This window comes from Vipera berus (assembly GCF_964194415.1).
Source record: "Vipera berus genome assembly, chromosome: 1".
NCBI classification, from domain to species: domain Eukaryota; kingdom Metazoa; phylum Chordata; class Lepidosauria; order Squamata; family Viperidae; genus Vipera; species Vipera berus.
Genome location: NC_138202.1, coordinates 335,311,437 through 335,325,338, shown reverse-complemented (window position 1 = coordinate 335,325,338; position 13,902 = coordinate 335,311,437). Strand labels below are relative to the sequence as shown.

The following is a 13,902-nucleotide window of genomic DNA, read 5'->3' as shown; positions in this document are numbered from 1 at the left end:
TCGAGGACTACCTGTAGTTTTTATCATTTTAATGTTTTATTTATTTTACACATTTCTGAACCACCCATCTGCCTCAAGGAGATGTTGTAAACTGCCCAGTGTCATTTATCGGAGATGGATGGCTACTGTATAAATCTATTAAATTAATTAATTAATTAAAATAAAATCATGGGATCTTTAGGCCTCAGATGCCTCCTTCCCAGCTTCTGTCAGCATTGCAGTTCTGTGAGTTTGCCTGCTGAGGTGACTGCTAATGCTATTTTGGGGGCATTGTATTTTTTTCATGGTGTTCCACTGATAGTCACACAGCTGTACTTCACTACAGAGACACCTGCTTAATAGGACTATGTGGAGGAAAGGGAAGGGGAAAGAATTCACAAGCCACTAGTAAATAAATGAGACAGTAAATAAGAACTCGGCTCTGTGAGAGATGGAAGCATGAGAAAGAGACTCCAAAGAGCCCTGCCTTAATTCCGAATGGTATGAAGAAGGGGCAGAGGAAATCACTGGCAGACTTTCCAGGTTCTGTTCTTATACCCTACAAAATGTTTCTCAACTGTGGCAACTTTCAGATGTGTGGACTTCAATTCCCAGAATTCCCCAGCAAGCATGGAATTCTGGGAATTGAAGTCCACATTTCACTGAAAGTTGTCAAGGTTGAGAATCACTGCTTCACAATAATAGAATAGAGTTCCAGTTGTCCTTGCGGTGTAGTTTCTGATCAGGCCTACCTCAAAGGACTGATTGATTACTATTTTTAGTTTGCACAATTATTTTTTTTTTGACAATTATCAAATGGCAGCATAGAGTTAGAATGTTCTATTTTCAGCTTAAAGACGGTAGCCATTCTGGTCTGGTCTCTGTTAGATTAAATGGAGCTTTGGCCTGATCTAGTACAGCTTATTCACATGTCATCAGATGGCCAATGACAGCCTAGCTACAAAGGAAAACCAGGATAGGTTTTGCTCTGTTATCGTATGCACATGCATTCTTAAGCTTGCTCTCTAGAGAGAAGATGTAGAGTGGATTAGGTCAGCCAGTTCTTCAGCAGGCCCATTAACACAGCAAGTCTGCTCTTAGCAATTCAGGATTTGGCTTACTGTCAAATAAGAAGGTTGTGTCTTTTTTGCTCCCTCTCTCTAATTTTTGCACTAAGTATTCAGTCATAGCAGAAAATGACGCAGCCACAAGGCAGGGAAGCCAAAAGTGGCTTTTCACAAAACACCAATATTAAATGAAAGAAAAAATAAAGAAAAAGCATAGCAAACACTGTTCTAGATTCCAGCAGGATGGAACTTGCTGCTGATAAACTGAACCTCCACAACCCTGAAGCATTTTTCTTTCTTACTGTAGGAACCTTTATAGCTGCAACAGGCATCAACCTGAATGTGGAGTCAGACCACATGTGAAGAGGTCAAAATTTGTGCTGACACTTTCAGCTGGCTTGTAGAACTTTGACTGGAGAACATCACATTTCCTTCCCACCCAGATTCTGACCGTGATTAATCCCACACAGGCTTGTATTATATATTTTATATACAATTTTCCCATATATGTTTTTAACATTTTTTTTCAAGGTCATATGTTTTTCAAAGCCATATCTTCCTATTCTATACTTCATCGTGTATTTTCCCCTATTGTTTTGCAGTGAAAACTGTATGGTAAAATTCTTTGAAGTACATATCACAGTGGGCAGTTGCCTTCTGCTTCCCTTCTAGCAGGACAGGTCAACTTCCAAAAATCAAGATCAGCAGTTCTGTTTTTTACCTTGTACAGCAGCATTTCTCAGCTTCAGCCACTTTTAAGATCTGTGAACCTCAATTCCCAGAATTCCCCAATTGGAATGCAGGGCCAGTTTTATTTGCTTTGGGCCTTTGTTTAAAAGAGCTTAATGGCAACAGAAGTATAAGGAGTCTGATTCTTCTCCCTTAATCTTCTCCTTCCAAAAACCATCGCAAGTTTGATGGCTTACTTGTCAATCATTTTGCCAAATTAGAATGCTGGAGGGCTGCAGGAAATCTATGTGCCACAGGTAACCCCTTTTTAAGAAGAGAGTGGACACCCATTTGTCTGAAATGGTATAGGTTTTCCTGCCTAAGCAGGGGGTTGGAGTAGAAGACCTCCAAGGTCCCTTCCAACTCTGTTAATCCTTTCTGTTCTGTTCTGTTCTGTTCTGCCTTGTATGTTTAGGATATACAAAATGTATAAGTCTGCAACCAAATGACACACTACTAAGTTTAATGGGTGCTGTAGTTTCCTTTCAAGGAGGGAGATGGCAATGTCAAAGGAGAAGGACCAAGATTTAGTGATAAATCCCTGTTTAAAGCATAAAGAGTGTATCATTTAAAGCAGGGGTGTCAAACTGCCAGCCCACGTGCCAGATGCATCATAGCGAAACCGTGCCCACGCCATTGCCGGCAATGGCAAAAAAAGTCATGATATTCAGAAAAAGAGACTTCTCAAAGTCCACTGAGGCTCCCTATCTGAACCTTGAGCCATAGACAGTGCTAGACTAGATTTATCAAATTGCATTTGAATATTTTTATTTGTTCTGTAAGGTTCCTTTGTGGTTGCTATGGCAGGTGATCTTGGTGTACTGAGCGTACTTTAGGGTTTGGATGTTGGGAAAATTAAGCTGAGCTCTCTGAATTGGCTCAGCCCAGCCCAGCAAATCTTGATTCCACTAAGATTAAAATTGTAATAGTAATTGCCCTCCAAAGAAAATGGGTGGGATGCTCCACTAAACCAGATTTCAGCCTGACATGTGTTTTTACCCAGCTGAGACATGGAGAAGGGTAATGGGAGATCTTTATCCTTTCAAGTTCTTCTCCATCTCCTAAAGGGCCCTGAAAGGTCGAGAAGTTCTTCACAAGACAGCTGCGTTTGTTGTCTCTTTCCTTCCCCAGGAAGCTGCAAACATTTTAAAGAGTGAAAAGGGAACACGTGAAAGCAAATAATGGAGCATGTCTCCCTTTCGTATCCCGGAGCTCCTGCTTAGAATCCTGACAACAAGGAACAGAACTTCTCTGGGTACCAGATGGAGAGTTGAAATTGGCAAAGATCAGTTAGTGGCAGCAGGTTGGAGAAGCTCAGCCAACCCACTCCAGCTCCCCTGGGAAGTGTCTGTACTTGTGAGAATCACACTTTCTTGCAGATCAGATGCCTCCCAACTTGATGGTGTTCTAAGGTCAGGTTTGTAAGGCTTTGACACCCTCTAGTGCCCAACTGGAGCAAGAGCAGTATCTGAAAGTACTCATTTCCTTCCTGCAAAGTTCCTGCTTGCTCCTCGGTGGCTGCTTAGCAGGCCAAAATTCAAGAGGTGCAACATTTCTTAATATCAGGAAAGAGGATCATTGTGAGGTTGTTGTTGTGTGAGAGTACTATGTGCAGTGGGGGAAGGGGAGAGGAAATCCAGAGATATATGGATAGCTTGGCTTATTTTTGGACTTGCCCTCTCCTGCCTAACTTTCAAGAGATGGATAACAACAACACATCCGTGCACAGGGCCCGATCCGATGCTTCGAATGCTACTAGTGCAGAAAAGTGGTACAGATGGTGAAGGGAGGAGGCGGTGCTAGAGTAGCAAAAAAACAAAAAACTGGAGGTGGCAGTGGGGGCTCAGATCTAGCTCAGTGCAGGAAATCTCTTAAGGAAATGCTTGTTCATAGTTGCATTGAAATATCTTAACATTCAGCTAAGATCTGTCCTGCTTGGACTAAACCCAATATTCAAGAGGTCCTAAATGGGACTGTTTCCCTACCATCCTTGCACACTGTCTTTCCCTCTGGGGCCAGTGGGCCCCAGAAGACTGGGCCAAGCCAGAGGAGCATGTGGGTAGTTCTCCTGGCTTCTGAAAAAGCTTGCTTACTTGAAGAAAGCAAGGCACAGTGGGGAGAAAGGAGGAGAAGGGAAAGCAAAGCAGGGCTCTGTAATAGCGGTGGGTCCCTGCTGGGGTGTGACTCTTGCCAGCCATCTGCAAGTGGATTGACCAAACCCTTACCCTGCAGAATTGTCTGTAAAGACTAATGAAAACAAAGGCCATCTTTGGGGGTATAACATTTCAGAACTGAAAACGGCTCTTTACAGAGGGGTGTCTGTGTCTCCAGTTCCTCTGCTTCTACTTCCCATCTTGCATTCTTGTCTGCTGCTCGAGGCTGTTCTGTGTTGGAATAAAGGGAGCTCCGGCTCAGTGTACATACTTTTAGTTGGGCTTAGGGAAATCAGTACTGAAGCAGAAATCACGTTTTTGGCAGGCTGCTGCAGTTCTTTGTCTCATTCTCCTCTTACAACGCTATCTAATATGTGGCTTCTTCTGCAGTGAGCATGTGGGTACATGGACCACGGCAGTCTCCTTGTTAAGGATAACTGAAGAACATTTACTTTTTCCGTGGGTTGTGTTGTCCTTATTTTAGAACAATTTGTAATTCAGTAGCATTGACTCTCTGGAGGGGGGCTATATGAAAGCAAGAGCGGAAGGAAAACACATGTTTTCCAGGGCACAGACATGTGCAGAGGCTCATAACATTATGACAAAGGATCCAAGCAAGACAGAAAGGAAGATTTCTCCCTGGAAAGCAGAAAAGAGTTAACATCTATATTTAACAGGAGAGGATGAGGTGATAGCAAAAATGCCCTTCAGTATAGCCCCTTCCTCAATTTGGAAAGCTTGTTGGGCTCTTGAAGACAACCACAGTTCTCCAAAGCAAGCTATTGTAAGGACCCTTTGCAATTTGTTGGGACAGTGTAGAATATTAAAATGGCCCTTAGACTACTTGCTGGTCAATGTCTGGAAATCAAGGAAGGGAAAGGAATGCTTAAGGGTGGCCCCGAGTCAGGGGCTGTCCTGTAGGATTGTTACAGCTCTGCCATACCCAAGGCCCTGGGGATCACTGCTATGGTGTTGTCAGTGCATGTTTGATTGATGTGAAAAGAATTAACTAGTGGAATGGGTTGCCTTCAGAAATTGTGGGTGCTCCATCACTGGAGGTTTTTAAGATTGGACCACCCTTTGTCCAGAATGGTATAAGGTCTCCTGCTTATGTAGGGAGTTGGACTAGAAGACCTCCAAGGTCATTCAGACTCTGTTATTCTTCCAACTCTGTTATTCTGTTATTCTGGTTGGAGGTCTGAGTCCTCACCTTATAGGTGTAACTTTTGGGAGATTCATCCTGAAGGGCTGTTTGACATATGCTTCCTCAAATTCTGTGCTTAGCCCCCTTTTCCCTTATAAAGGTAAAGGTTCCCCCGCACATGCGTGCTAGTCGTTTCCAACTCTAGGGGTCGGTGCTCATCTCCGTTTCAAAGCCGAAGAGGCAGCACTTGTCCGAGGATGTCTCCATGGTCATGTGGCCGGCATGACTAGACGCCAAAGGCGCACGGAACGCTGTTACCTTCCAACCATAGTGGTTCCTATTTTTCTACTTGCATTTTTACGTGCTTTCGAACTGCTAGGTTGGCAGAAGCTGGGACGAGTAACAGGCGCTCACTCTGTTACGCGGCACTCGGGATTCGACCCACCAAACTGCCGACCTTCTGATCGACAAGCTCAGCGTCCTAACCCACTGAGCCACCACGTCCCTTTTTTCCCTTATATAAAAGTATAAAAAGGTTTGTCCAGTGATTGCAGCCTGCAAAGAGAGGATGAACACCACCACATTTCATCTTCAGTGCCCGTTACTTCAGAATAGCAACAGCACTAACACATAGACAATAATAATAATAATAATAATAATAATAATAATAATAATAATAATAATAATAATAATAATAATAATAATAATAATAATAATAATAATAATTTAATTTCTATACCGCCCTTCTCCCGAAGGACTCAGGGCAGTGTACAGGGCAATAAATACAATAGAAATACAATGTACAAAAGTTAAGAAAGAATTAAATAATGTAGCCCAATTACAGTAAAAATTAATAAAATTAATATTAAAATACCCCAAACCCATCAGACCAGGCCGGATTGTTCAAATAAATAAGATTTTAGGTCATGGCGGAAGGAGTGAAGGTCAGGAGCCATCCGGAGCTCAACCGGTAAACGGTTCCAAAGGTCTGGCGTGCCCACAGAGAACGCCCTCCCCCTGGGGGTCGCCAGTTGACACTGACCGACGGCACCCTGAGGAGGCCCTCTCTGTGGGAGCGCACTGGATGAAGGGAAGTTGATGCCAGCAGCAGGTGCTCCCGTAAGTAATCCGGACCCATGCCATTTAGGGCTTTATAGGTCATCACCAGCACCTTGAATCTCACCCGGAGGGCAACCGGAAGCCAATGCAGCTCGCGGAGTAGAGGTGTTACATGGGAGTATCGGGAAACCCCCACCACCACTCGCACGGCCACATTCTGCACCAGCTGAAGCCTCCGAGTAGTCCTCAAGGGCAGCCCCATGTAGAGAGCATTGCAGTAGTCTAAACGAGAGGTCACGAGCGCATGAGTGACTGTACGCAAGGCATCCCGGTCCAGATAGGGCCGCAACTGGTGCACCAGGCGAACCTGGGCAAAGGCCCCCCTAGTCACAGCTCCTATATGATCTTCCAAGGAGAGTTGTGAATCTAGGAGGACACCCAAGTTGCGAGCCCTATCTACGGGGAGGTAATACTATGGCTTCATAGTGCTTTACAGCCCTCTCTAAGCGGTTTACAGAGTCAACATATTGCCCCCAACAAACTGGGTCCTCATTTTAGCAACCTCGGAAAGATGGAAGGCTGACTCAATCTTGAGCCGGTCAGGATCGAAACTCTGGCAGTCGGCAGAGTTAGTCTGCAATCCTGCACTTTAACCACTGTGCTACCAGGGATCACGGTGCATCCAAAGGAATCATCCGTTCCTTTGCATGAAGCTTCAAACACTGTGTATCTAGAACCACAGCCTCTTTCCTTTTCTTCCAAAATAGGTTTCTCAGGTTTTGAGGGAAACATTAATAATGGGAAAATGTTGCATTATTTCTGCCTCCTTTGATTTCCACAACAGGACTGTTTCAGCCAGGTCTTTTCTTCCAGATGGGATAGACTGCAGATATTCTCTGCTATATCCTTCTAATGGATACCTTTGAGATTTTAGGAGCAGGTTGCAGGCATTTCCTGAAAATAGGTGCTGGAGGAGGACTTGCCTCATTTCAAACTGGCTACTGTGGAGGACATTGGTAGTTCTGTAGAACCGAAGGTTCTTTGCCAGCCGCTCTATTATTCCCAGTCTGTAGGATGCTCTCCCACAAACCCATCTTTTTTTTTCAGAGCAGGTAGATAGGTCTCCAGACAAAGTGCTTAGCTATAGCCATCCTCCGCTTTTATTTTCAAAACACTCTTTTGGAGCTAAAACATTTTTAGAAATAAATATACTTCTGGAGCTGATGGTTTGGCTTTCAGCAGGCTAAAACTATTTCAATTTATTAAAAGTAATGTGGGCCAAAGAGATGGGCAAAAATCAAGAAATCTGTTTGTTGGTATCCACAAAACCAGGTTGGCAAATCCATTTCCTTGCTGACTCCTGTACTGTTTTTTTTCTGGTTGCCAGGAGGTAATGATCCAGCGTTAGCATTGCATCTGTCATGATGATGTCCGGACTGCCGGAGGCCTTGAGCAGGCTGAGAGCAAATTCTCTCCGCAGTTGCTTCAGCCTGGCAGGGCCCTCAGAATCTACCATGGTTGCTGTACCCATTGATATTGACAAAGATGAAGTTCGGATCCTCAAGGTTTGCTTCCACAGCAACAGTTTCAACATGGGCAAGAACTTCAAACTGGTGAAATGTACAGTCATGACGGAGATACGGGTGAGTTTCATGAATGAGTCTCATTGGTTGATGGCTTCTTGCAATGGGCTTGGACCCATGTCCTTCTGTTTACATCAGTGTTTTTCAAATTTGGTGAGAGCTACTTTGGTGTAGTGATTAAGACATCAGACTAGAAACCAGGAGAACATGAGTTCTTGTCCCACCCTAAGCATAAAGCCATCTGGATGACCTTGAGCCAGTCACTGTCTCTCAGCTCTAAGAAGGAGGCAATGACAAACCACTTTTAAAAATCCTTGCCAAGAAAATTGCAGGTTCTTATCCAGCAGTCTCCCAGAATCATTGAACAGAAGAAAAACAAACAAACATGGCAATTTTAACATGTGTAGACTTCAGACTTTCAGAATTCCTCAGAATGCTGGCTGGGGATTTCTAGAAATTGTATCCACACATCTTAAAAGTTGCCATGTTTGAAAAACACTGATTTACCGGTAAATGAACGAAATGGCCCATACTAAAAGATGCACAAGTGTATATCACCAAAGTATGCATTCAATATGTTTCTGCACATTATGTGTAAATTGTATTCCCAGTCATTGAGGGCCAGAATGTAGATATTACTTCGACCTTTTGGGCAGTGGGGAGGAGGGAATCAAAGTGGAGGCAGGCTGTCCTTTTGAACTTGTTTTTTCATACTTATCCTTAAAATTGCACTCAACCCTGAAAAACAGGCCAAAATTTCATCACCAAAATTTAGCAACAGAGTGTCAGGCTCCTGGGGGCTTTTGGTTTACCACCTTTGACCAAGGACTGCAAGAGTTCAAGGAATTGGCTTTTTACAAAAGTAGAGCTCTTTTTCAGGCTGCCTCACCCACATCAGAATGAATTAAAACAAATTTTTAATGGCCAAGGGCTAAAAGCAGGAGCAGGAAACTTTTTTGTGTCTAAAGACCGTATTTTCCTTAACTTCCCAAAGCCATAGAAAACAGGCTAGTGACACTGCAACAATATCAAAATGAATAGGCTAACATTTTATTTGGAAAAAATGTGCAACTAAAAATTGGCAATTGGGGTGGAGTAATCTTTAGGGCTATAAAAAGGGGGCTGATGACTGCATAGCCAAGGTTGCTGACCTACAGCTAAATCATTTATGGATTTACTTTAGATCAAATGAAGGCAAACCAGACATTGAGAAAAGCGGGGTTGTACAAAATTAGCCCTGAGGGACAAGTGGATTCAGTGAAATTCTTAGGTATCCTTGTTTTTATTGGATTGTTATGCACACACATGCACATACAAACATACAATTTTGGGGATATATGTTTATTTAATTTATATAATCTAGTTTTCTTAATATTTCTGGTACTTTTGCCTATCACAGGGCTAAATCTAAAGCTGCAAATCTCCCTCTTGTATGTGAATGATGACGTTTTGGCAATATAAATTTAAATATTCAGAGAATTTTAGAATGTAGCTAGGCGGAACACCCCTATTTAGAAGCAGTCTACCTCTGAATCTAGCTGTTGGGACAAAGCAAAAAGAAAATGTATTTTCTGTAAGCTTTGTGAATATTCTAGAGAGTGAACTGTTCTTGAGAATAAAATGCTGAATCAGATGTATTTAGGGTGTAATATAGCAAAGCCGTTCTTAAATTCAAAATATGTTCTGCTCAGCTTCTTCTGAGTATATTGTCTCTCTTCTTAGGTTTTGTAAGGCTTTAGAGGCCCTTTTCATAGGGTTACAAAGCCAGTAACCATCTTTCCCCCAGAAAAATAAAATAAACAAATGTGAGATCTCCACATTTTTCCTCTCATTCAGATACTAATTCTTGGGTCCAAGGAGGAACGTGCAAAATGATTGCATACCTGAAACATTATAGATGACATCCAAAGTGACATTAGTGGGTTGCCAAAATGTCATTTAGTACATTGCTAAAGGTAAAGGTAAAGGTTCCCCCGCACATGCGTGCTAGTTGTTTCTGACTCTAGGGGCCGGTGCTCATCTCCGTTTCAAAGCCGAAGAGCCAGCACTTGTCCGAGGACGTCTCCGTGGTCATGTGGCCAGCATGACTAGACGCCAAAGGCACATGGAACGCTGTTACCTTCCCACCGTAGTGGTCCCTATTTTTCTACTTGCATTTTTACGTGCTTTTGAACTGCTAGGTTGGCAGAAGCTGGGACGAGTAACAGGCGCTCACTCTGCTACGCGGCACTCGGGATTCGACCCACCAAACTGCCGACCTTCTGATCGACAAGCTCAGCGTCCTAACCCACTGAGCCACTGCGTCCCAGTGCATTGCTAGTGAGGAGTATATATTACAGTATTTCTTGGCAACTTGAAAATGTGTTGATTTCAATTCCCAGAATTCCTTGGTCATATTTTCTTTCCCCTTGACTCCTCTTTTTAATTAGAAAAGCACTTCTCCAGATTAAATTCAAATAGAAGGTAGATATCTTGATTTGTTTTTAAAATATTGCTCATATGAATTACCAAATTGATCTGTTCAGAATTTCTTTTAAGTTCTCACAACCTTGTTACATTTTTCTCTCCTTCCTGCCATTTATCTACATTTTTCCTTTATAGGAAGTAATAAAGTCAATCCTACAGAGTGGAAGAATTGGTCCTGATATCCAGCTTGCTGAGTGCTATGGATTGCGCCTGAAGCATGTGAAATCGGATGAGATCCATTGGCTTCATCCAGACATGACAGTGGGTGAAGTCCAGGACAAATACGAATGTTTGCACCTTGAGGCTGAATGGAGGTAGGGAGCCCTTTCTGTATCCATCCTGTTCTCACCAATCCTCTTGACCACAATACAGAGATGATCATTCAGACCAATCTTTCCAGGTTAGCTACATTCTTAGGTACTGAAAGAAACAGGGGCAAAGTTCAGTTTTTCTGCGATAGCTTGTTATGCTTGTTTTCTCCCAGCAAGTCTCATCTCCAAAGAGGTTGGTTTGTTTGTTTCTTTTAATTTTATTAGTACAATGAAACAAACAGTGCATCGATGAGACAATGATACAGTGGTTAAAATAAAACTTAAGATAGGGGAAGGAACTAAGGAAAAAATATCCATATAATACTAATGTATAGTTAATACAAGTTGTACTGGCAGTAGAAGTCGCATTATGGAAAAGAGAGACACAATAAGACATTGCTAGTTGGGGAAGCCAGAATTTGTAATCTGCTAAATATGAGCATTAAACTTGAAGAACACTGGATTAACTTAAAAGTTTGGTATGCTGTTTAAGGTATGATCTCCAGGTCCGCTACCTTCCTGAAGATTATGTTGAACGCTTCCAAGAAGACCGGACAACGCTTCTGTACTTCTACCAACAGGTTGGTCTCCGAGGACGCGGTCCCTATTTAAAGACCTGTCCCTGGTGCAACTTTGTTGGATGTGTGAGATTGCACCTTCCATTGTGCTTGCTAATGCAACTTCATCACATCCTCTAATTCAGCGGTCCCCAACTGGTTTCATGAAAGACAATTATTCAACGGACTGGAGGGGGAGGAGTGCCTAACCTAGATCCCACACATGCACAGTTTTGCTTACCCACCGCTCATCTCCAGCTGTGCAGCCTGGTTCCTAACAGGCCATGGACTGGTACTGGTCTGCAGCCCAAGGGTTTGGGACCCCTGTTCTAATTCAATGTTTTTCAAGCTACTGCTAAGCTTGTAAGCCGCCCTGAGTCTTCGGAGAAGGGCGGGATATAAATGGAATTTTAAAAAAAAGTTTGGTAACTTTAGAACATGTAGACTTCAGTTCCCAAAATTGGGCTGCCAGCATGCTTTAGCTGAAGGTGTAATTTAAATAAATAAATATTTATTATTAAAATGCATTTCATCAATTTACTTAAGGCCCTTGGTGTTTTGTTCTGTGCAAGAACACCCACTTACCTTTGCTTTTGGGAAAGAGTAGTGAGCAACGGTAGGGACCTGGGATCCTTAACTGACCATCTTATTTGTATTTTTCAGCTCCGGAGTGAATACATGCAACTTTATGCGAGCAAAGTGAGTGAGGGGATGGCCCTACAGCTAGGCTGCTTGGAGCTTAGGTATGTACTTGCTAGGCAAAATATTGCATCTGACACAACCATGTTTGGAAAACATGTGAGCAGGCTCAGACTCTTGTGGCTTGCACAGTGATCCTTGCAAAACAAGAACCAAAATCCTGAAGCTGGGACTTTGGCAAGAAGAAAGAAGCGTGAGTTCAAGAAATACAAACAAAGCCAGAAATCTGAAAGGATGCAACAAGGGAGGAATATTATAAGAAATTGGTGAATTCCTGCATAATAATAAAGCAGGATATTGTTAACCACAGTTTACTGAACAAGCTATGGTGAATGAGTTTTGTACACCAAGCTAAACTATAATGGGTTGGTTTGCATGAGACATTATCTTAATAGGTGGGTTTTCACATTTAGCTATAGCAAAAAAAAATCATCACAATAATACCCAACATTATGCTTCAATCAGACAATAATACTGAATGATATTCTGTTGATGATGAGATGGGAAACTTCAATTTGTAAACATCAATGTGAGTGTTGTGCTGAATTAGGAATCATGCAAGCTTTAATATCCATTATTTTTGCAGGAGATTCTACAAGGATATGCCCCACAACGCTTTAGACAAGAAGTCCAACTTTGAATTCCTGGAGTATGTTGATAACATTTTTAACTATGCTGGTTGATGTTTTTAAAAGTTTCTCATTAGTTGTAATGATCGCTGCCTGATAGATTTCTTCTTTTCCAATATGCAGCTTTGCTTGCATAAGCAGAGAAGATATTTCAAATGTGTGTAGGTGTGTGTGTCTGTTCATGTATGGAGAAGAAAGTATGTGTATGTGTGTGTAAGAGAGACAGAGACAGGAACTCCGAAAAGCCACCCCCAGATTCACAGTAGCATCTAAAGCTTAACAACTAATTGCTGCATTCTTTCTGAGTCCAGTTCCTACCCACTTATGTTCTGTTTCAACTCGGAAAACACAGTTGTATCTCCAATGAATCTTAGCTGAAATCGCAACATTTATTTGCTAGAAGAAGGTTGAGCTGGAAAAAGAATGGATGGGGCGAAATTACATGGGGTGGAGAAGTGGAATGATGGAGGGTCAAGCCATCAATTAATATTAGTTTTGGTCCCAGATTCTGCACTGATGCCAATAAGCTTAATTGAATTGGAAGGAGTAGATGATCATATACGGTTCCACACCACAGGCTAAGTAAGGTTACCAGAGACCTCTCCTTCCAGTCCACAAAGATCTCAGTGAAAACCTTTCTCATTTACAAAACTTATCCCTGCTCTCCTTGGCCAGAGAGCATTGTTTATGGTCACAGATGATTGGAAAAGGATGCTTGCTTGAGAGCAAGGTGGTGTGCCTCTGGCAGCCAGGATAGGCAGCAGTGCAAAAGATAAGATGGAATGGCCCATTTTAAGAGAGCTGGCTTGCTTCCAAATCTTTTTGTTTGTTTGTACCCCAGCTTTATTCTTTTTTCAAATAACTCACCTTTCTCTTCCTATTTTCTCTACAACAAGAACGCTGTGAGGTGAGTTGGGATGAGAAAGAATGACTAGCCCAAGGTCATCCAGCTGGCTTTCAGGGCTAAGATGGGACTAGAACTCACACTCTCCTGCTTTCTAGCCTGCTGCTTTAACCACTAGACCAAACTGGCTCTAAAGAAAACTCTAAATCTAAATAGAAACACCATAAATTAAAATGTCCAGTGACTGGATACCTACAGATGCATAAAGCAGCATTTTCTTTCTCTTTAAGGAAGGAAGTGGGACTGGACGTGTTCTTTCCTAAACAGATGCAAGAGAACTTGAAGGTGAGAAATGTTTTAGCCCCATATATACATGTCCAGCCAAGGGTGGGAACTAGCCATTAGCTAGTCTCTCTGGGGTTGGGAGTTGTAGTATGTCTGAGAAAGTCTAGCAGAGCTTCTAGCTTTCCTAGAATTATTCGGAATGGATTTTTCTCCTTTCCCCCCTTTTTTTCTTTCTCACTCTTATCCATCTTAGGAATTATTGTAGTAAAACAGTACAGAGGGGGAAAGTAACTATCTGCTATCACACCAAACAAGAGACCCATAAGTTAGATAAACCAAAACCCACAAGCTAAGGTTTAAAGCTTGAATATCCATGAGAGTAGGGAAGTGACAAAAT

General features: G+C 42.4%; 1 protein-coding gene across 8 annotated transcripts in view; it reads left to right on the top strand.

Annotated features, from left to right (window-relative positions):
* The window catches only part of PTK2B (protein tyrosine kinase 2 beta), a 117,856-nt gene that overhangs the window by 50,917 nt on the left and 53,037 nt on the right, over positions 1-13,902 (top strand). For 7 of the 8 annotated variants that reach the window (XM_081318162.1, XM_081318160.1, XM_081318161.1 and 4 more), the window contains exons 2-8: positions 1,354-1,516; positions 7,519-7,774; positions 10,316-10,494; positions 10,985-11,072; positions 11,712-11,791; positions 12,334-12,396; positions 13,511-13,565. In XM_081318162.1, the coding sequence (XP_081174288.1) occupies positions 7,553-7,774; positions 10,316-10,494; positions 10,985-11,072; positions 11,712-11,791; positions 12,334-12,396; positions 13,511-13,565 (687 nt within the window). In that variant the 5' untranslated portion in view covers positions 1,354-1,516; positions 7,519-7,552. The remainder of the gene's footprint in view (positions 1-1,353; positions 1,517-7,518; positions 7,775-10,315; positions 10,495-10,984; positions 11,073-11,711; positions 11,792-12,333; positions 12,397-13,510; positions 13,566-13,902) is intronic. The other variant, XM_081318156.1, reaches the window with a different exon arrangement.